This window comes from Carassius gibelio, chromosome A5 (genome assembly GCF_023724105.1).
Source record: "Carassius gibelio isolate Cgi1373 ecotype wild population from Czech Republic chromosome A5, carGib1.2-hapl.c, whole genome shotgun sequence".
Classification (NCBI taxonomy): domain Eukaryota; kingdom Metazoa; phylum Chordata; class Actinopteri; order Cypriniformes; family Cyprinidae; genus Carassius; species Carassius gibelio.
Genome location: NC_068375.1, coordinates 814175 through 837900, shown reverse-complemented (window position 1 = coordinate 837900; position 23726 = coordinate 814175). Strand labels below are relative to the sequence as shown.

General features: G+C 37.1%; 1 protein-coding gene across 3 annotated transcripts in view; it reads right to left on the bottom strand.

The window, feature by feature from the left end:
- The window catches only part of LOC127988382 (serine/threonine-protein kinase PAK 3), a 286343-nt gene that overhangs the window by 83459 nt on the left and 179158 nt on the right, over window positions 1-23726 (bottom strand). For all 3 annotated transcript variants that reach the window (XM_052591128.1, XM_052591145.1, XM_052591137.1), the window contains 7 exons: window positions 22724-22898; window positions 22130-22193; window positions 12139-12187; window positions 11932-12044; window positions 11161-11278; window positions 1197-1296; window positions 871-1067 (listed from right to left, as the gene is read on the bottom strand). In XM_052591128.1, the coding sequence (XP_052447088.1) occupies window positions 871-1067; window positions 1197-1296; window positions 11161-11278; window positions 11932-12044; window positions 12139-12187; window positions 22130-22193; window positions 22724-22898 (816 nt within the window). The remainder of the gene's footprint in view (window positions 1-870; window positions 1068-1196; window positions 1297-11160; window positions 11279-11931; window positions 12045-12138; window positions 12188-22129; window positions 22194-22723; window positions 22899-23726) is intronic.

The following is a 23726-nucleotide window of genomic DNA, read 5'->3' as shown; positions in this document are numbered from 1 at the left end:
TTTGTGATTCTGGCTGTCATCCTTTCTTGCATTGTCTTGAGTCTTTACTTTGCCAATTATAAACTAAATATTGTTAGTAGCCTGGACAGCCCACAGCCATTATGCTACATCAGTATGCCCTCTACTGGATGAAAAATGCCCTGCAGTACATTTTGTCAATTTATAATGTTAAGTTCTACTGGTTGTACTTTATTTTACAGTACGTGTACTAACATGTACTTATAGTGTACTTACAGTGTATTTATCTAAGAAAGTTCTGGTAACACAAGGCAACTACATGGGGAAGGGTTAGGTTTAGGGGTAGGTTCAGGGTTAGTACCTAGTTATTACATAGTTATTGTAATTACTATAATATTTACATAGTATGTACATGAGGAACAGGACTGTAAAATAAAGTGCTACCATTCTACTTCTGTAGTTATTTTTGTGAAAGTAAATCAAAAGTAATACAGGAGTAATGTAACGCATTACAATTCTGAAACAGTAATATTGTAAGGTACGAAATCACTTTTAGGGTGTACTCACACTAGGCACGGTTGCCATGAAACGGGCCCGAGTACGATTGTATAAAAGTTTCTACATTCAATCCAAGTAACAATGTAGCACACATTAACGTTATTTCTCCCAGTTTTATTTAAACTGATTAAATGGTTTACCCTTTAGGTCTTCAACAGGCAATCACCAATTCTTAAATCAATGCATATGTGTGCCCAACTCAGATGCTGTACTACTTACTTATCATAGAAAGACTATGACTATGACTAGCTACTAAAGACTATGACAGCGTCAATTTTATTTTAATGCCTTTAGGATTTTTTTTTTCTTAACAAGATATATGATATTTCTTTATAAAGCTCTGCAAAGTCTTACCCTAAGTGGGTTCTCATTCAGATATGGTGGCTCTCCCTCCACCATTTCAATTGCCATGATACCCAAGGACCAGATATCTACTTTTGGGCCATAGGCTTTCCGGGTTACGACTTCTGGAGCCATCCAGTAGGGTGTGCCCACCATGGTGCTACGCTTGTTCTGCTCAGGTGTGATCTGAGCACAGAACCCAAAATCCGCTTTAGAAAAAGAGAGAAGGTTAAGATTTTGATCTTTTATGGATAACAGGACATTTCTAAAGAAAATCTGAATTTTAATAAAAGTAATACAAATAAAATAAAAGGCAGTTTAATTTTTGTTTAACTTACTCAGTTTCACTGAACCATCCATGCCAAGCAGAATGTTATCACTCTTGATATCTCTATGAATCACCTGATTAGAATGAAGGAAATCCAGAGCCTGTAGACACTGTAAAGTCACATTCAAAAAGAGTCAAGTCAGATCTTCATAGCAATGCAGTTTGTGTGTATACATTAGGGGTGTATCAATATATCATGCCATTGTAAATTATGGTACAAAAATTATATGTGTTAAAATATATGTGTTAAAAAAGATTTGTTACATATTCAGATTAGGGATCTCCATATCAGTTTTTTTTGTGCCCCCTATCTGATCCAAATTTTAAGTTTGTGCTGATACCAAATCCCGATCCCATAATTAATGGACATAATGTCAGGGTCGTCACCAGAAAACCTACAATGCCCACACATTTTATTTTCATATGGGGGCACATTTTTTATGATCTCAGAAACAGACATTCACCAAAACAATAACAACTTGATTATAAACTAAACAGAAGTTATTTAATAAAACAGATCACCAAGACAACGTAGTTCAACAAACAACAATTCACAAAAAACAAATCTAATAAAAAGTTCTGTAATTATCTCGTCTATTGTGAACAAGAAAGTGTGTTGTTCAGTATATTTGCCTCTAATAAATGCAAAATAAAGACAAAATAACTAGACTGCCCAGAAAACCCATCACAAAATTGTGGACTACCCTGTATACAGTGTTCAATTATTAAACCTTTCTCAAACTATGCACTTGCCGAGTGATTCCGGGCATTACAGAACTATGTTGTGCAAGATGCAACCAGTAGAAAAAAAACGGCCGGTGGATCTCAACACAACTTTCAGGGATTTTATTTTCATTTTCAACACAACATTATAAAATAAAGCAACTTAAAAACAAACAAACAAAAAAATTACAATAAATGAAACATACAATAAAGATACGTGACTACAATTGCCCCTGTCTAACTCACAGAGGTTTATGGGCTGCTGTATTTTTTCAACCTTAGAACCCTACTTACTATTACCGAAGTCTCTTTAAGACAAGTCATGTCACTCGGCGGCCATCTTTGAAATGCCTCTCGAGCATCCAAGTGCAACTCCTATCTCTTTGAATGGGAAACATAAAATTCTTCAAAACTGTTCACTAAGTTTAGGATTAAATTTCATACTTGAAATCACCAAAGTTTCTGACAACAAATGTGTCATAAATGTTTTTAAAACTTTTGCTCAAATAGCATTATAAAAAGCTAATTTCTCAGGTTAGATCAGCCAGTGCACTTGCACAGTCCTAAGAACACGTCTAAGAGCACTGACTGTTTCTATAACAACCGGGACTTCTAATGGCAGCTGCAGTGAAGCGCTAACTTTTAGCGATTGGATCTTTTATTCAGAAGGCGGGGCTTTCTGCAATTGAGCACCTATATGGAACATTGCATTTATCCACATTTAAACTATACCAGTGACATGTATTGGGTATTCTATAGTCTTGGCTACTACACTGGAGGTTTAATAGTTTCTGCTCTTGCAATGGCAAAACTTGGAAGGATTAATGGCAAGCCCAGCTGCTCTGATATGATTAATATCCAACTCGAGATCGATGTAGATGTTCCTCAACACTTCAAAGGGGACTGCTATTTGGCAGTTAGCTTGCTCGCATCAGTGGGCAACATTACCAATACCTGAGTGCCTGGCTCAAGGTTCCTTGCTCAAGCTCTCTGATCATACAAAGTCCTCTGCCAATTCTGTGCTTCCACCTTATTCTCCTTGGCCAATGTACTCATGCCTTCCAGCTTATTTTACATCGGAACCGTATAGTCAAGAATATTAGTAGAACTTACCTTAACGTTGTTCCCCATTCAATTGGGCCTTCCAGCATCATCGATGGCCCCCATACCTCTTGTCACTAGAATTATTCAAATGGATAAAATCCAGGCCTGGGGAACTTCCCTGTTAGCAAAAAGTGGAAATGGAAGCCACTGATCCCAATCATCACATTCGGATGTTGGAAACTTAAGAAGCATTTGTTTCAAAGTGTTGAAATGTTGCACCTCTCTTTATGTCATTGCACTGGCTACTGGTTGTGGCTTACATCAAGTTCAAGACATTGATGCTTGCATATAGAACCGCCACAGGCTCAGCACCTACCTACTTCCACTCACTATTACAAATCTACATCCCCTCCAGAAGTCTGAGAGCCTCTAGTGAGTGACGCCTCGTGGTACCATCACAGAGAGGATCAAAATCACTTTCCAGAACATTCTCGTTCCTGGCTTGTGGGATGACCTTCCCACCCCTATACGGAATGCTGAATCCCTGAAACTTTTTAAGTGACAGCTGAAAACTCATCACTTTCGATGCTACTTTCCTTCATCGTAAAAAAATTTTTTCTCTCTATTTATTCCTTCACTTTCTAGCTTGCACTTATTTGAACATTGCCTGAAACTTACAAGTTACAAGCACTTCCTGTGTCTGTTTGCCTCTTTAAGAATAATCACTTTATGTGTTACCCAATTGTAAGTCTCTTTGGATAAAAGCATCTGCAAAATGACTAAATGTAAATGTAAATAAGGGGTGGTCTTTATTCCTTTTTTTACCCAAAAGTCAATACGTCTGCTTCAGCAGTTCCAATATAAAGTTAGGGCCTTGATCTGTAACTATAACTTTAGGAAACCCTACTCTACAGAAAACAATTGTAGGAGGGTGTAAGCTATCACTCTAATCTGTAATTACCAACATATAGCGGTTCACTTAATAAATCCTTTCTAACGGCCCAACAATATTCATACCCATCTGCTCAAAAGGCACCCCAATAACAGGGAGAGGCTCATGTGGGGCTCTAGGAGGAAGCTTTAAAGAGGTCTGTTGACGCTGCTAGCAAGTTTTAGAAAACATTGCTATGTCTTTTCTCATAACTGGCCAGTAAAAATTACGTATTATCCAAGCTGTTATCTTATGTTGTCAACTTATCTTATTTGGGCCCCATTGGTTTGTGGTCATGTTGATGCGTAACCATTTGCAGGTTTTGTTTTTTTATCTTTTTGTACTGTTTTTGGTTGATGTTAATAAAGTGACTTCTCCCATTGTAATTAGGATATGTCCCCAAAACCTTCAAACTAGCTATCATCAAAAACACACAACTTGACCCCAAAGAACTAGTTAATTGTAGGCCGATCTCGAATCTCCCTTTTCTGTCCAAGATACTAGAAAAGGTAGTATCCTCACAATTATATTCCTTCTTAGAGAAAAATCTGTGAGGAATTCCAGTCAGGATTTTTACCGTATCATAGTAGTGAAACTACTCTCCTTAGAGTTACAAATGACCTGCTCTTATCATCTGATCATGGTTATATCTCTCTATTAGTGCTATTGTATCTTAGTGCTGCGTTCGACACTACTGACCACAACATTCTTTTGCATAGGCTAGAAAACTTTGTTGGCATTAATGGAAGTGCATTAGCATGGTTTAAATTGTACGTATATGAGCACCATCAATTCGTAGCAGAAGTTAAATCAATTAGTAGAATGAAGTGGTATCATATCGATCACAAGTGCAATATGGAGTACCTCAAGGCTCAGTACTGAGGTCGATACTCTTCACGCTTTACATGTTACCCTTGGGAGATATTATCAGGAAACACTGTGTTAGCTTTCACGGTTATTTTGAATAAACTCAGCTCTATATTTCTTCACGGCCCGGCGAAACATACCAATTTACTTACAGAATTTACTGTTAAATTCTGAAAAACAGAGGTGTTAATTATAGCACCTATAAACTCTGAATGTATTAACCTAGAATGCTGTCTAAGACTTGATGGCTGCTCTGTCAATTCTTCGTCACCAGTTAGGAACCTAGGTGTGCTATTTGATAGCAATATTTCCTTAGAAAGCCACATTGAAAATGGCATTTTTCAATATCAAAAATATATCTAAATTGTGACCTATGCTCTCAGTGTCAAATGCAGAAATGTCAATCCATGCGTTCATGACCTCAAGGTTAGATTATTGTAATGCTTTATTGGGTGGTTGTTCTGCACGCTTAATAAACACACTACAGCTAGTCCAAAATGTATGGCCATATTAACCCGATTCTGTCAACACCGCACTGGCTACTTATTTAACATTTTATAGATTTTAAAATCTTTAAGCTTATTTCTTATAAAGACTTGAATGGTTCAGCACCTCAGTATTTGAATGAGCTCTTTTTACTTTATAGTCCTCCACGTCCGCTGCGTTCTCAAAACTCTGGAAATTTGATAATACCTTGAATATCAAAATCAACTGTGGGTGGCAGATCCTTTTCCTATTTAGCGCCCAAACTCTGGAATAACCTACCTAACATTCTTATAGAGGCATGACACACTCTTGCAGTTTAAATCTAGATTAAAGACCTATCAGTTTAACCTGGCGTACATATAACACACTAACACGCTTCTAATATCCAAATCTGTTAAAGGATTTTTAGGCTGCATTAATTAGGTAAACCGGAACCGGGAACACTTCCCATAACACCCAATGTTCTTGCCACATCGTTAAAAGAATGGCATCTACGATAACATTAGTCTCTTCCATTCTTATTCTGAGATCACTGTAGCCACCCAGATCCAGTTCATATCCAGACCAGACATGGATGATGTAAATCATGCTATACTCAAATTGCATACTGTAATTTTAATAAAACTACAGACAACTCTTTTGTATACTTGACATTGGCTGTTGTATTTGAATACATAATGACCTACCTCTTTTCAAGGTTTTGGGGATGTTTTTAGTAGTCATTTATGATTTTAGACATTTTGTGTACTGTCACGGTTCATGAATTCGCCGTCTCTCTGTTGCCTGTGTTTGTGTTGATGTGTGTGTGTGTGTGTGTGTTGGAGCCGCTGATCACTGGGCTGACCCCAGTACCCCAGTCATGACTGATCAGCACGCCAGCTGCAGATGATTAGCACTGACTATTTAGTCTCTCTGTTTTCACCTTGTCTTTTGTCAGTTCGTTGTTAGGTTTGTCAGTTGTCAAACTGCCGGCTTTGTACAGGAGAATTCACCCCACATTTAATGTCTCCAAACTGAAACCTGCTTTTTGTTTTCAACTTAATCCGCCGGCCCTGGTTCCCCCACCGTGGAGACTCATAGACGGGGAACCTATGTCTTCAGTTAATCATATTCTGGACTCGAGACGGAGGGGACACGGGTTCCAGTACCTGGTGGACTGGGAAGGTTACAGTCCGGAGGAGAGAAGTTGGGTTCCTGCTAGAGACATTCTGGATCACTCCCTTATTGATGATTACAATCAACAGGGAGGTTCCGCTGGGAGTGCCAGGAGGCGCTCTTAGGGGGAGGGGTACTGTCATGGTTCATGAATTTGCCGTCTCTCTCTTGTCTGTGTTTGTGTTGGTGTGTGTGTGGGTGGAGCCGCTGATCACTGGGCTGATCAGCACCCCAGCCATTATTGAGCAGCACGCAAGCTGCAGATGATCAGCGCTGACTATTTAGTCTCTCTGTTTCTACCTTGTCTTTTGTCAGATCGTTGTTTGGATGTTCCTATCTGTTCCCGCCTGACAAGTTACTGTTGCTGCCTGTTCATTTGTCCTGCACGTACACCTTCACGTCTTCAGTATCTCTCGGATTATTACCGTGGTAAACTTCCGGATCTCTGTTGTCTTCACTCACCTCACGGGATCTTCACGTCTGGACTGGGCTGTATTACAGTGTCCCTGTGTCACTAAGTGCTTGCTTACCTGGACATTGTTTCATCTCATCATCGCCATCTCTGGTCCTGCATTTACTCATAAACTCACTTTTACTTGCTATTGTGTTATTAGCTTCCTATTAAGTTACTGTTGTGGAGATTAGTGGTCCTTTGACATAAAAGATGCTCATTGTGTCAGAATGCCAGTCTGCCAGTCAAACATGAAAACGTAACCCATTGCAACACATTATGGCAGATACTCTGTCATATGCAAAGTCTCAGATACTCTCATGGCAGATAAAGTTAAACAGAAAATAAATAAATCATGTTAGGACCACTTCCCACGTATCAACGAGGACACTTAATGTTCAGTAGATTTGTAATCTTGTCTGGGAGCATCCTAGGCTTTTTTGTGCCTGAGATCTGCTTCACTCCCCTATGTAAGACAGTACGTGACACTTTGATCATCGGAGACTTCATCGCCCGACATGTCCGTGCTATGTTAGCCGAAGGTAAAGAGCGGAGACGCTGAAGACGGACTTCAGGAGCCTGATCGTCTCCCCGCGGTGACGATCGTGTCAGGACCACTGCCCACGTATCGACGAGGACACAAAAGGTTTAGTAGACTTATTGCTTTAAATGAACGGTTGTTGTCATTGTGTAGAGAACAGAAACTGCTATTTGTTAATAACTGGAATCTTTTCTGGGAGCGTCCTAGGCTTTTCTGCACTGATGGCCTGCACCCCAGTCGGAGCTGAGCTCCTCTCTGACAACATCTCCAGGACACTTCGCTCCATGTGACTAGTAAGACATTTCTCAAATAACTATTATGATGACTCTTGTTCCACCCGCTTAAACGATAAAAGTACTTGCACTGTACAATCTATTAAGACTGTGTCTGTTCCCCGAATAGTGAGGTCAAAATATAAATTTAATGTAGGATCTAGAAAAAATCTTATCGTGATTAAACCAGAAACATGTAAATTGAATGAACAAAAACAATTTTTACAGTTTCGGCTCATAAATATTAGATCACTCACACCCAAAGCAGTTATTGTAAATGATATGATCACAGATAATAGTTTTGATGTACTCTGCTTGACTGAAACCTGGCTAAAACCAAATGATTTTTTTGGTCTAATTGAGTCTACTCCACCAAAAAACTATTGTTATAAGCTTGAGTCCCGTCAGACTGGCCGTGGCGGAGGTGTTGCAACAATATATAGTGATATTCTCAATGTTACCCAGAAAACAGGATACAGGTTTAACTCATTCAAAATACTTCTGCTTGATGTTACACCTTCAGACATACAAAATAAATCTAATGTATCTCTTGCTCTGGCTACTGTGTATAGACCACCAGTGCCGTATACAGAATTCTTAAAAGAATTTGCAGATTTCCTCTCAGACCTTCTGGTTACAGTTGATAAGGCACTAATCATGGGAGATTTTAATATTCATGTTGATAATTCAAATGATGCATTAGGACTTGTGTTAACTGACCTAATAAACTCTTTTCGAGTCAAGTAAAATGTCACCAGGCCCACTCATCGCTTTAATCATACACTAGGTTTAATTATATCGCATGGAATCGATCTTACTGATATAGATATCATACATCAAAGCGATGATGTTACAGACCATTTCCTTGTATCGTGCATGCTGCATATCACTGATATTAACTATATGTCTCAGCATTACTGTCTGGGCAGAACTATTGTTACAGTCACCAAAGACAGATTCGCAAATAACCTGCCTGATCTATCTCAACTGCTGTTTCTACCCAAAAATACACATGAACTAGACGAAATGACTGGCAACATGGGCACTATTTTCTCTAATACATTAGAAGCTTATGCTCCCATCAAATTGAAAAAGGTTAGAGGAAAACGTACTGTGTATAACAGTAATACTCACTCTCTCAAGAAAGAAACTCGTAGTCTTGTACGCAAATGGAGAAAATCTAACTTAGAAGTTTTTAGAATTGCATGGAAAAACAGTATGTCCAGCTATAGACAGCCTCTAAAAACTGCCAGGGCATAGCATATCCACAAACTAGAAAATAACCAAAGCAATCCAAGGTTTTTATTTACCACAGTGGCTAAATTTACAAATTACCAGACACCACCTGATTCAAATATTCCATCAACGTTTAATAGTAATGACTTTATGAATTTTCTTCACTGATAAAATAGATAACATTAGGAATACAATAGCGAATGTAGATTCTACAGCGTCTAACACTTCAGTTTCATCCATCGCACCCAAAGATAAACTGCAGTGCTTTACTATAGGACAGGAAGAGATAAATAAACGTATCACTGTATCTAAACCAACAACATGTTTATTAGATCCTGTTCCCACAAAATTACTGAAAGAGTTGCTACCTGTAGCCGAAGAACCGCTTCTGAATATTATTAACTCGTCGTTATCTTTAGGTCACGTCCCAAAACCATTCAAGCTGGTGGTTATTAAGCTTCTTATTAAGAAACCAAAACGAGATCCTAGTGAACTGGCAAATTATAGGCCTATTTCAAATCTTCCATTTATGTCTAAAATTTTAGAAAAAGTTGTGTCTGCTCAATTGAGCCCCTTTATCTGTATGAACAATTTCAGTAATGTTTCAGGCCCCACCATAGCACAGAAACTGCACTTATTAAAATTACAAATGACCTGATTCTTGCATCAGATCAAGGCTGCATCTCATTGCTAGTTTTACTTGATCTTAGTACTGTGTTAGACACCATAGATCAATACATACTCATAGATCGATTACAAAACTATACAGGTATTCAAGGGCAGGCTCTAAGATGGTTTAGATCCTACCTGTTCGATCGCTACAATTTTGTTTATTTAAATGGGGAGTCATCTCATTTATCACCAGTAAAATATGGAGTACCACAAGGATCCGTCCTAGGTCCCCTTCTATTTTCAATATACATGTTGCCCCTTGTTAATTTTATTAGAAAATACGGGATTAGTTTCCACTGTTATGCTGATGATACTCAACTATATTAGATTACATCACAAAACACTGGACTTTTGGTAGTACCTAGGATAGCAAAGTCCACTAAAGGAGATAGAGCTTTTTCACATTTGGCTCCCATACACTGTAATAGCATTCCTGATAATATTCGGGGTTCAGGCACACTCTCTCTGTTTAAATCTAGATTAAAAACACATCTCTTTCACCAAGCATTCAAATAATGTCTCTCATAGTTTTGGATTCCAGTTATATCTGATCAAATGTGCGTTATTATTCTTTAGCTTTGGTTAAACTTACTAAATTTACTTGGTTGGAACAGCAGCTATGTTAATTATGTCTCTATTTGTTTCTCCCATGGAGAAACAATATTTACTTCCCGTGGTATAGGATTTAAACAAGCTCCAGTCTGTATCCAGAACACCTGAGAAGAAATTATGCCAACCCATCAGAGAACCTCACCATACAAACTACCAAATTTTGCAAGTGTGCTTATATAATATACAACACATGATAGGTAAAGATTGATAGCCTGAATGCACTGTAAGTCGTTTTGGATAAAAGCATCTGCTAAATGCATGAATTAAATTTTATTTATTTATAATAATTGCTTATAATAATCTGTTTGATTACGTCTTTAATTGATTTTTTGTACATATCTGTCATATGCACACAAACTGACCACTGATAAGCTACTACTAAATATTGTAGATACTTAATTCTCTGTCAAGTTTAAAGTAAACAAATAAACTTGAAATGAATTGAATATTTAGTTTTATTGAAAAAGCTTAAGTTGAATATATTGAAATACATTTTTAATGTATGCTGTCTGCGATAGAGCATATGCGTATAGTATGATTCTGTAATTTTAGCTATGTGGAATCAATATTTTTTTTTTTATTTTGGTATCACCAATTGGATTTTTATTTTAGCTTTAGTAAGGGATAATGTGCATGTGCATGTACATGTATATGTTGAAATTAATTTTGAAGCCTTCCGTTGTAAGTGTTTTCAGTCACAAGATGGCGGAGTGACTAATTAAGAATATAAGTAGTACCAGTCAAGATAATTTGTAGTACCCAGATGAGCGGTGTGTTTTTCAATTTGGCGGTTGTTATCTGGGAATAACACACCACTTGATGGAGCGATTGACCATTTAGAATCAAATTTTCCACAGAGCTGTGTAATAAAATATAGTTAAATTATTTTACCAAATCATGACATGAGAGTATTATTACACCCCTAATATACAATATACATTACACTCTGCATATACTATATGTTGTGCAATTTGTGTTTGTTACCTCTCTGCACACTGCAGCAATCTGTCCCTCATCCATGCAGGTCTCGGTTACCACATCAGTAAGTGAACCACCTGCCAAATATTCCATCACCACCCACAGCTCATCTCCTACTAGAAAACTGAGACAGAAAGATGAAAACAATTTATATTACAGGCATCAGCCTGACCACTAAAGGGAAATATGATAGTAAAATATGGTACCTATGATAGGGTATCTATATAGATAATTTTCGGTATGTCAGGTTGAGGAAAAAAAAAAGTTTAATGCTTTGATAAATATTTATATATATATAATTATTATTTTTTTTTTTTTTTTTTTTTTATCTAAAATGATGTACAAATGAGAACACTGCAAGCAGAAACATTTAATCTAATTGAGAAAACATTACAGTGCAAAGTTTAACAAAACATTTGTTAAAAAATTTGATGTATGTTCTATTATATAAACAATTTTGCTAACACACACACACACACACACACACAAAAAAAAATCTAATTTAGTTTGGCATTTTAATGATTAATGTTTTGTATTTACTGACTTTTGCCTCCAAATATAGATTTATATAATTGTTAGTTAATTTTCTTTCCACCATTAAATTGAGTATTAACATTCTGTATGAAAATGCTTTTAATATCACATTTATTATACATTAAAATTTGTTATGTTCCTGAATAAGTCCAAATACTCATATTCAAACACACACACACACACACACACACTGGTATACATTACATTTAATCATTTAATACATATTAAGACTGAATATTGTACCTATCCAAGTAGTTGACTATATTGGGATTTTTGTTTTCCCTCATCACAAGGATCTCATTTATAATGAGCTCTTTCTTTGGCTGCTGCTGCAGATTCATCTGTTTGATTGCCACCTGAACAACGTAAAAGGAAAAGTGGTCAGCAAAGGGAAGGAGGCCAATATTGCAAATATGGATGCACTCATAAAACTGAAACATTCTGGTTAACCTCTTGTCCTGTGGCAATGTCTATAGCTGTGTATACTGTCCCAGATGCCCTAAAACAAAGCAAAGAAGCAGGAGAAAACTTGTAAATTGTAGTTTAAATTGTAGTGACACATACATTAATAAATTACCAATAGGTGAAGCACTGCATTATATAATTTTTCTGAATTTAATTTAGCAATTATAATTTTTTAATGCTCTCAGACCACCTCATATGTACATGTGTATATGAATATTTGACATGCCCTGTGGTGCAACGAGCAAAATTTTCTAAAACTACTTTAAAGAACATTTTTATAAATTAGCTTTAACAAAATGATATTGTCTGAAAGAAAACATTTGTGTTTTTACAAATGTATTTGTCGCATCACAATACCATTTAAATTTAACAAGGCAATAAATCAGTCAAAAAATAAATAAAAAATGGGTGCTGATGGCTAAGCACCCACAAACAATTTGTAAGCATGCAGCCACAGAACATAAAACATACATAAAACCATCACCCTTTATATTAGGTGGCTTTAACTACTTAACATTAAATACATAAATGACTATAGATTCAAGGTGTAACTTTATTTTTTCTGGGAAATTCCCACATTTGAGGGAACAAGTTTGTCAAGTATGGTCAAGGACTAGAAGTAAAGATTTGGGTTACGGTTAGGGATAAGTTAACAGTTAACAGTGTAGCTACAAATGTTGCTTATAATGCACATGTACACTATTAATAAGTAAATAGTATACAATGTTAAATTACATAGTAGTTAAAGCCACCTAATATAAAGGGTGACCTATTTTTTCTTATACTTATACATACGTATAGGAGTAATTGTTACATATGTATAAGATAAAAGGATCTACTATAATGCCTGATAAATTAAGCTGTGTATCACCTTTGGAAAGTATTAATTGGTCATGTCAGTCTCTGAACACAGACCCTCTTACTTTTCTATTATTATCAAGGTGAATGGTTAATAGAAAAGGGGTACAACTGAATCAGGTGCATTTAGGTTAAATCAATATGAAAACACCACTGAATTGAACCTGGAGCATTATTTTCTGCTTAGGATACAGGGACTGCCAGGAAACTGACAAGAATATGCACAGGTCAGAAATCATTTATGTAGCAGCACAAAGGTAATAAAGACAAAACACATTATTTAATTTCCTTAAAGGGGCCATGAATTACATTTTTTATATATATATATATATATATATATATATATATATATATATTTTTTTTTTTTTTTTTTTTTTCTCTGTGGTCCACTTATAATGTCATCTTAATTTAGAAGTAATATTATATTTTCTGTCCTTTATTCCTCCCTCCATTGCGACATTGCAGCTGAATCTAATATAGGCTAATCTGCAGAGCATCATATTTTAGTTTTACTTTCTGAAAATCCTGAGTCAAATTGTGGCTTGTTTGTAAACGAATCCACAGCTAAAACAAGTGAACATAGACCAAGTTCTTACTGAAGCAATCTTAAACTTCAAGTCAAGCCAAGTCACTTTTATTTATATAGTGCTTTTAACAATACAGACTGTGTCAAAGCACTTTACAGTATTAAAAGGAAAATAGTGTGTTAATAATGCAAAATGAAAATAGTAAACACTAAATTTTCAGTTAAAAGCAGTTAATCATTGAATTCAGTGATGTCATCATCCAGCTCAGTTCAGTTGAAATAGTATCTTTGCAATGAAGTCACTGGATATCAATGGATATTAAGTGTCCCCAACTAAGCAAGCCAGATGTGAGAGAGGCAAGGAACCAAAACTCCATCTGTTGCAGAATAGAGAAAAAACCTTGGGAGAAACCAGGCTCAGATGGGGAGCCTGTTCTCCTCTGGCCAGACGAAACCAGCAGTTCAATTCCAGTCTGAAGCAAAGTCACATTGTGCAGAGGACTCATCTGGTTCCTGTGGTCTTTTCCCGGTGGCCGTCTAGGAGACAAGCACTGGGGATCTGTTTCTTAGGCTCATCTAGCTATCCTGGTCTCTGCTGACATTCAGGGCTGTCAAGGTCATCTCTAGGTGCTGATCCACGATCGGGGCTGGATACTGACTGGATCCGGGTGACTGCAATGACCATCTGATCTGGATACAGACTGGATCTGTTGACTACCGTGACCTCGGAATAAGAAAGTATCAGACTAAAAGAAAGTATCAGATGCCATTTTTCTAAGGATGAAGCAAGTACATATCGTATTCCCATCTCTGGTTGTCCTAGTCAATGCAGCCTAAAAATAATTTAATGTATTTGAATATTAGAAATGTGTTATGACATAATGTAAGCCATGTTAAAGAGATGGTTCTTTAATCTAGATTTAAACTGTCAGAGTGTGTCTGCCTCCCGAACAGTGTGGGGTAGGTTATTCCAGAGTTTTGACGCTAAATAGGAAAACAATCTGCCACCTGCAGTTGAAATTCTGGGTATTATCAAATTGACAGAGTTTATAGAACACAGCAGAGGTGGAGGACTATAATGCAATAAGAACTCGTTCAAATACTGAGGTGAGAATTCTAGCAGCTGGATTTTGAACAAGCTGGAGTTTGTTTAAGCAATGCAGAACAACCACCCAATAAGGCATTACAATAATGTAACTTTGAGGTCATGAACGCATTAATTAACATTTTTGCATTTAACATTGAGAGCATAGGTTGTAATTTACATACAGGTGCTGGTCATATAATTAGAATATCATCAAAAAGTTAATTTCACTAATTCCATTCAATAAGTTAAACTTGTATATTATATCAATTCATTACACAGAGACTGATGAATCTCAAATGTTTTTTCTTTCTTTAAATGTTGATGATTATAACTGACAACTAAGGAAAATATCAAATTCAGCATCTCAGAAAATGTGAATATTACTTAATACCAATACAAATAAATTATTTTTTTAAAATCTTGGCCAACTGAAAGTATGAACATGAACAGTATGAGCATGTACAGCACTCAATACTTAGTTTGGGCTCCTTTTGCCTGAATTACTGCAGCAATGCGGCATGGCATGGAGTCGATCAGTCTGTGGCACTGCTCAGGTGTTGTGAGAGCCCAGGTTGCTCTGATAGTGGCCTTCAGCTCTTCTGCATTGTTGGGTCTGGCATATCGCTTCTTCCTCTTCACTATACCCCATAGATTTTCTGTGGGGTTAAGGTCAGGCAAGTTTTCTGGTCAATTAAGAACAGGGGTACCATGGTCCTTAAACCAGGTACTGGTAGCTTTGGCACTGTGTGCAGGTGCCAAGTCCTGTTGGAAAATGAAATCTGCATCTACATAAAGTTGGTCAGCAGCAGGAAGCATGAAGTGCTCTAAAACGTCTTGGTATATGGCTGCGTTGACCTTGGACCTCAGAAAACACAGTGGACCAACACCAGCAGATGACATGGCAGCCCAAACTATCACTGACTGTGGAAACTTTATACTGGACCTCAAGTAACATGGATTTTGTGCCTCTCCTCTCTTCCTCCAGACTCTGGGACCCTGATTTCCAAAGGAAATGCAAAATTTACTTTCATCAAAGTACATAACTTTGGACCACTCAGCAGTAATCCAGTCCATTTTGTCTTTAGATGCCTCTGACGCTGTCTATTGTTCAAGAGTGGCTTGACACAAGGAATGCGACAGCTGAAACCCATGTCTTGCAAAGCACTGATTCCAGCTGCAGTCCACTCTTTGTGAATATCCCCTCTGTGAACAGCCAGCCTCTTTTGCAATGACCTTTTGTGTCTTGCCCTCCTTGTCCAAGGTGTCAATGGTTGTCTTTTGGACAACTGTCAAGTCAGCAGTCTTCTCCATGATTGTGTAGCCTACCCAACTAGACTGAGAGACCATTTAAAGGCCTTTGCAGGTGTTTTTGATTTAATTAGCTGATTAGAGTGTAGCACCAGGTGTCTTCAATACTGAACCTTTTCACAATATTCTAATTTTCAGAGATATTTTCCTTAGTTTTCAGTTATAATCATCAACATTTTAAGAAATAAACATTTGGGGAAAAAAAAAAAAACAGAAAAAAAAACCCAGAAAAATTAGTCTGTATGTAATGAATGAATATAATGAATATGATATACAACTGACTTATGTGCCCTCTAGAAGCTTGCGTTCTGCAAGTAAACGTCGCTTGATTGTGCCATCCCAAAGAAGCACAAAGTCACTTTTACAGACTTTTAATTTAAATGTTTCCTCCTGGTGGAATGACCTCCCCAACTCAATCCGAGCAGCTGAGTCCTTAGCCATCTTCAAGAATTGGCTTAAAACCCATCTCTTCCATCTTTATTTGACCCTCTAACTTTAACACTCATTATTCTAATTTTATTCTTAAAAAACAAATCTAACTACCTTTCTAATCTTTTTGTATTCTATTTTCTTTTCATTTATTAGTCTATAGTTTCTGTTTCATCATCAAGTTGTTCTGAGCTATTAGATAAGCTGAGGAATTGAGAAAAATCAGGAAGATTACTTACAAAACAGCCTTTTTGTGGTAGAAGTGTTGGTTCTACCATACTTGTAACAAGGATCAGAATTTGCAGAATGTTTTTAGCTATATAAAGTTTGTAAAAGACTAGATAATGATCTGAGATATCATTGCTTGGCTGTATTATTTCAACACCATCAACATTACTTCCATGTGACTGTATTAAATCTAGAGTAGGATTTCCACAATGAGTAGGTCCTGACACGTTGTCTAACCCTAATAGAATTCCAAATAACTATGGATGCTGATTTTTTCATTATCAACATGGATATTTAAATCACCAGCAATTAAAACTTCATCTGCATCCAGCACTGGCTTAGATAGAAAATCATCAAATCCATTGTTAAATTCTGTATTGTGCCCTGGTGGCCTGTATACAGTAGCCAGTACAAACATCACAGGGGTTTATTAATAACAATTGTTTCTCTGGATAATCTTATATGAAACAACATTACTTCAAACAAGTTATACCTGAAGCCCGTCCTCTGCAAATATTGTTATAAATTGTAGCAACACCTCCCCATTTAACTCTTGGAAATGGCTCACGTTTGTATAAGTAATCTCTGGCAGTAGACTCATTTAAAATAATGTAATCGTCTTGTTTTAGCTGGGTTTCTGTCAAACAGAAATCTATGACCATCAATCATATTATTTACAAAAAAGTTATTTTGCAGAAAGGGACCTGATATTCAATAAGCCAAGTTATTTCATTTGTTTATCTGTATTACATCTGTTTTTTATTTGTTAAATTGATATTTTTATTTGTTAAATTGTTACTCTTAAATTGGCTTGGAAAAGTTTTTTTTTTTTTTTTTTTTTGTAGTTCATGGAACAGACACAGGCTCTATAGTGTGAAATCTAGATGAAAGAATTTCTATGTCCTGAGAATTAGCTGATTTCTGTGGTTTGAGGCAGCTAGCAGACAGTCGGTTTAACCAGTCTGACCTGGGCCCCAGTTGGTCAAGTTTAAACTCTAAGACTATGAGCCACTCAACTATGTGCCATATTTCTAGACAGAAGAGCGGCACCACCTCGGGAGAGATGAAGGTTATCTCTTTTCAATAGGTCAGGTCGCCCCCCAAAAAATGTCCTATTGTCTATAAAACCCATGTTATTCTGTGGGCTCTACTTAGACATCCAGACATTGAGTGGTGACAGTCTGCTGTTTATTTCATCAACATGGTAAGCAGGGGACCAGAGCATATTACGGTGTCTGACATCATGCTTGCAAGTTCACACACCTCTTTAATGTTATTTTTAGTGATCTCCGACTGGTAAAGTCGAACATCAAAAGTGCCGACATGAATTACAATCTTATTGAATTTTCAAATCTAGCATTAGCCACCACTTTTAAATTTGCCAAGATGTCAGGCATTCTGGCTCCTGATTTCACGTGGAGTACAAGATAATCATCAAAAACTAGAGCACTTTGTTCAGGTTTCTCAGTGCATGCGTCACTGAGTGGGGACCTCACAGTCACTTGTGAAAAATGTGCAAGACAGAAAAGAAATGGGTCAAGAGATAAAAGAGAACGGTAATAGACAAATAGAAACGCAAATAAAAATATGAATGGAACTAACTGGCTAACGAATGCTAACTCGCTGTATATGTGCTGCACTCAAGATTTAAAATGTAAAGAGAACAGTCAGAATAGTTTGATAGATAATATCGGATATATGGTGGGAATTAAATTTATATTTTATCACTTTAGACAACAGAGAGTGATAACAAAGCTAAGCTACATGTAGCTACAATCACAAACCACATGGCAGGACGCAGACAGGACACTTCTTAAAAATGAAGTTAATTCCCAGTGTTGGGATCAGAAGGTGTTTTTTCCCCCCACAGCTTGGCACTGCAAAGTATCTTGTTGTTTACAGAACCATCTTTATCATTTGGTTTCTACATAGACCTGTGCTTGCCTCTCATGTTATTTTACCGTACTTGCACTAATCTGTGGGCGTGGCCAAAGAGGCAGTGATAAAGAAGCAGGTGGTGATCATCTTTTACTGAGGTGGTTTTTAGTCACACTATTATGTTATAAAGTGGCACATTCCACAACCTGTAGTTTTGGCAGGTATATCTGGCTTCAATATACCGTATTTTTCGGACTATAAGTCGCACCTGAGTATAAGTTGCATCAGTCCAAAAATATGTCATGATGAGGAAAAAAAACATATATAAGTCGCACTGGACTATAAGTCGCATTTATTTAGAACCAAGAACCAAGAGAAAACATTACTGTCTATAGCTGCGAGAGGGCGCTCTATGTTTTGAGTAATAGACTACAGGAGCACTGAGCAGTATATACAGATCCTGTAGTCTATGACTGAAAACATAGAGCGCCCTCTCGCAGCTATAGACAGTAATGTTTTCTCTTGGTTCTTGGTTCTAGATGGTAATGTTTTATTTTGGTTAATTTCTCTTGGTTCATGTCAAATTAATTTAGATAAATAAGTCGCACCTGACTATAAGTCTTAGCACTAGCCAAACTATGAAAAAAAGTGTGACTTATAGTCCGGAAAATACAGTAAGCTGTTTTTTGACTAACAAGAATGTTTTGAGTTCTGAAACTTACAGAATGTTTTTACAGTACAATGACCTCTTATATGTCAAAAGATCAAGTTAATTTTGATTACTTAGTTCATGACCCTTTAATGATTTTACAATGCAATAATTGAGAAAATAACAATAAATTAAAGCTGCAAGCAGCGATGAACTAGCCTGACTACGTCAGACTTCCTACTTCCGCTCAATTTAATTTCGCTTCTGTACTCAGTCTGATACAGCGTCAGAGCTTTCTGTTTGCCACCGGTCTGGAAACAGCCGGGCCAATCAACGAACAGAGGGCGGGCTGAGAGCCGTGACGTAGATGCTAAGCGCCGAGTTTAACATTGTAGGTTAGAGAAATCGAAAACCGAAACGACCGTGGAAATGGGAAACGAGACACGGGATGCAATTCACTCTGTTATGGAGAACATTCAACTCTTTTTCAAACTGCAAAAGTCGTTTACAGCCATGTTCACTCCAGTATTTCGCTCGCATCATCATGTGTTTACAACAGGTTTACAGTGGAAGTTCAATCATAGATTTGAGTCCGATGCATGATGTCTGTGCTTCGATGCGGCTGTACAGGGGCATAACATACGTCATAACTAAACGTATCTGATTGGCTTACGGGTAACCAATGATTTTAAACTTCAGACAAGCGCCCCCTAGCGAGAGAGAAAACACTTCTCTATTATGCCATTCCAGACTCTGTCTACGAAGCAAAGTGAAGTAGCAGAGTCTGGTATTACCAGGCTAGCGATGAACGGGCTTTAGTAAAAAGGTAAACGGTGAGAAATATGCATTTAAAGTCATAAATATAAGTGGAATATATCAAAGTATATTCCATATATGTGCCAATCTTCCTGTTGCCAGCAGGTGGTGCTATCATTATAATGGAATATTGGCCTTCAGATGTGTTCAGGCCAGGACTCTTATTGAACACGTGAAGTTTGGGGAAGATTGAACATTTTATGCCTGAGTTACAACAACATCTCTTGCTGTGGCGAGACATCAAACTTTGTCATGGCGCCATGGACACGCTCTTTAACAAAAACTCAAGATCTCCACAATTTAACTTTGCACAGGCCTTTAGATTAGACTGACCACAAAAAATACATTAATGTCAAAAAAATTTCTAGGAGTAGTTTGTTGCAGCATAAAATATGTCACTTCCTGTTGCCAGCAGGTGGCGCTATGACTATAAGTGAATATGGGCATGTAGATCTGTTAAGGACAGAAGTCTTATCTAACATGTGAAGTTTGTGGCAGATTGGACATTTTGTGTCTGAGTTACAGCAACCTCCTTTTTCATGGCGAAACACCGAAATTTGTCAGGCCGCCATGGACACGCCCTTTAACGAAACCTCAAGATCTTCGCAATTTTACATCGCAAAGGCCTTTATAATAACCTGACCAAGTTTGGTGTTGATCTGAATAAATCTCTAGGAGGAATTCATTAAAGTTCAACCCCTGAAAATGGCAAAAACAACACAAATTTTGCAGAGAAAATTCTAAATAACCAACTTCCTGTTGGGATTCAGATTTCATACCAAGAGACTCTTTCGTAGGTATTGGTGTGTTTCATGTGTGTACCGATTTTTGTACATGTACGTGACACATCCGTTGAATGTGTATAGGTGGTGCTATCGAGCCATTTTGCCACACCCAATGGAATATTGGCCTTCAGATCTGTTCAGGCCAAGACTCTTAACACACATGTGTAATTTGGGGAAGATCGGACATCTTATGCCTGAGTTATAACATCTTTTATTCCCATGGCGAGACATCGAACTTCGTCATGACACTATGGACACGCCTTTTAATGAAAACTCAAGATCTTCACAACTGAATATCGCGACCACATTGACCACAAAAAAAAAAACATTGATGTCATAAAATTTCTAGGAGTAGTTCGTCACAGCATAAAATGTCAATTCCTGTTGCCAATAGGTGGCGCTATGACTATAACTGAATATGGCCTTGTCAATCTGTTCAGGTTCGGAGTCTTATCAAACTTGTGAAGTTTGGGGCAGATTAGACATTGTATGCCTGAGTTATAGCAACTTCCTTTTTCATGGAGAATCATAAAAATTCGCCAGGCTTTTAAACATCGCAATTTAACATCGCAAAGGCCTTAAGATTAGGCATACCAAATTTGGTGTTGATCTGAATAAATCTCTAGGAGGAGTTCGTTAAAATACAACGCATTACAAAAATTACACAAAATTTGCTCATAATATTAAAAATAACCGACTTCCTGTTGTGTTTAGAATTTTGCTCCAGAAGTCTTTTTTTGTAGGTATTGGTTTGTTACATGTGTGTGCCAATTTTCATGCATGTACGTGAAACATAGCTGGAAGGCTGTTGATTTTTTTAGTATAGGTGGCGCTGTCGAGCCATTTTGCCACACCCTCTTCTGAATCCTATGTCAGACGTAAATTTTCACCAGGTTTGACGTGTGTGCAAAGTTTAATGACTTTTTGAGCATGTTTAAGCCCTCAAAAATGCTATTCATTTGGGAGAAGAAGAAGAAGAAGAAGAAGAAGAAGAAGAAGAATAGACGGATCAGATACAAGAGTGTCCTCGCACCATCAGTGCTTGGGCCCTAAAAAGGTATATTAAAGTTCATTAAAAAATATGGGCTCTGTACTGATAATTTTGTCTTTTTTGGTCAATTTTGGAGCTTGACAGTCACTGGTTATTATCTAAAATAATTTAAAAGAGCAGGATGAATATTCTTGAAAACATCACCTTTACGGTTCAAGTAAACAATAAAATAAAATAAAATAAATAATTTTGAGCAAATACTGGATATCAACAGGTAAACTCAAAATACATTAAACTTCTCTCTCCCTCTCTTTGGCCAGTAACCATGTTTGAATTAAATTTTAATTTGCTGCTTTGACATTTTTTTCTTTATTCTTGAATTGTTGGGTGTTGCATAGATGATGATTGTAGAAAAACTTACCCTTGTCCTATTTTCTCAAAACGTGTGTATTTCTTCTTAGGATCGCCAACACTAACAATGCTTCCTGGATGAAAGGAGAACCCTTTAAGAATATACATATGCACACAGAAACAAAAACATACACACAAAGCTTTTTCTAAAGTTAACTACCAAAAAGGGATGATTGATGAGTATCGCAGGCAGAGTAAGAACAGTAAACTCTGTCTGTTATAAGAACTATAAAGTCTGTTTTAGTGTTGAGTGCTGCTGATGTTCTGGATCACATGTGTAGAGTCAAATGGAAAGAAAAGTAAATAATTTCATCAGATTTTGGAACCAATCCCAAACTATACTAATGGAAGTGAAAAAGAATAATCACAAAATTTATTACAATCCTCTTGAATAAACATATTCCTACATCATTTCCTACATCATTTCCTACATCAAGTATCAGTTTATTTAAATATTCTTATTACTAATATTTATGTTGATATATAAACTTTTAAAGGCTAAGATTACTGGAGCCCTTGAACCAAATGTTGCTATAGTATATCATAACAGTTAAATAATATTCTGCCATCATTACAGCTAAAAGCAACACTCTCGCCTACATACTGAGTTTTTCCAGTATTTCCTCATCTGTCATCTTGGATTTTTTCCTCTGTCGGTCAGTGTGACCGTATAGTGTACTGGACATGTTCTCTGGCTGTACTTGAGAATCTGGATGGGTCCTGTCCTCTTTAACAGAAGCAGGAGGTGCAGCTGGCTCAATAACGGAGCGAGTGAAGATCTACAGAAAGATACAGTTATAGAGTAAAAGCAAAGATATGCATAGTAAATAGAAAAAGAAAGGGAAATACGAGAAATTATACATTTGTTAATGGTTTCTTATAGACAACAAGTTGAAATAGAGACTTTAAAGGGATAGTTCACCTAAAAATTTCCCTAACATGTGTGTATGGCGTTATTTCCGTCAAATGTCGAAAGCGCATAATTGTAGCGCGAAAGTACATTAATATGATGCGCAAGCGTGAATCTCTCTGCTCGCGCGCGGAATATAATGTGCGGAGCGCGAATCTCCCTGCTCGCGCGCGAAATATAATGTACGGAGCGCGAATCTCTCTGCTCGCGCCGGAACCGCACATGGAACACGAATAAGTTCACTGAAGTTCAATCAAGACGATACATTTGACATTTAACATAAAAAAAATAAATAATAAAACTGGTTACCTGAGATCGTCAATTCGGTGGATCCATCTCGGCTTGTCTTGATTGAACATCAGTGAATTTATTCCATGTTATGATCGATGATCAGCTGACTTTCTCAGACCGCATAAAACTGATCCTGCAAATTTGCTTTATTCAACATCAAGAAGATCAACCCCTTTCTTTCAGAACATGCTGCACAACTCCTTGTTCAAGCTCTTGTTCTGTCCAGGCTGGACTATTGCAATGCCCTCTTGGCAGGTCTTCCAGCCAGTTCTATGCACGTAACACCTCTGTTTATCAATTTGCATAAAATTCAAGGCATTGATGTTTGCCTACAAAACTAGCACTGGCTAAATTTGTTTCTTCAGACTTATGTGCCCTCTAGAAGCTTACATTCTCCAAGTGAACA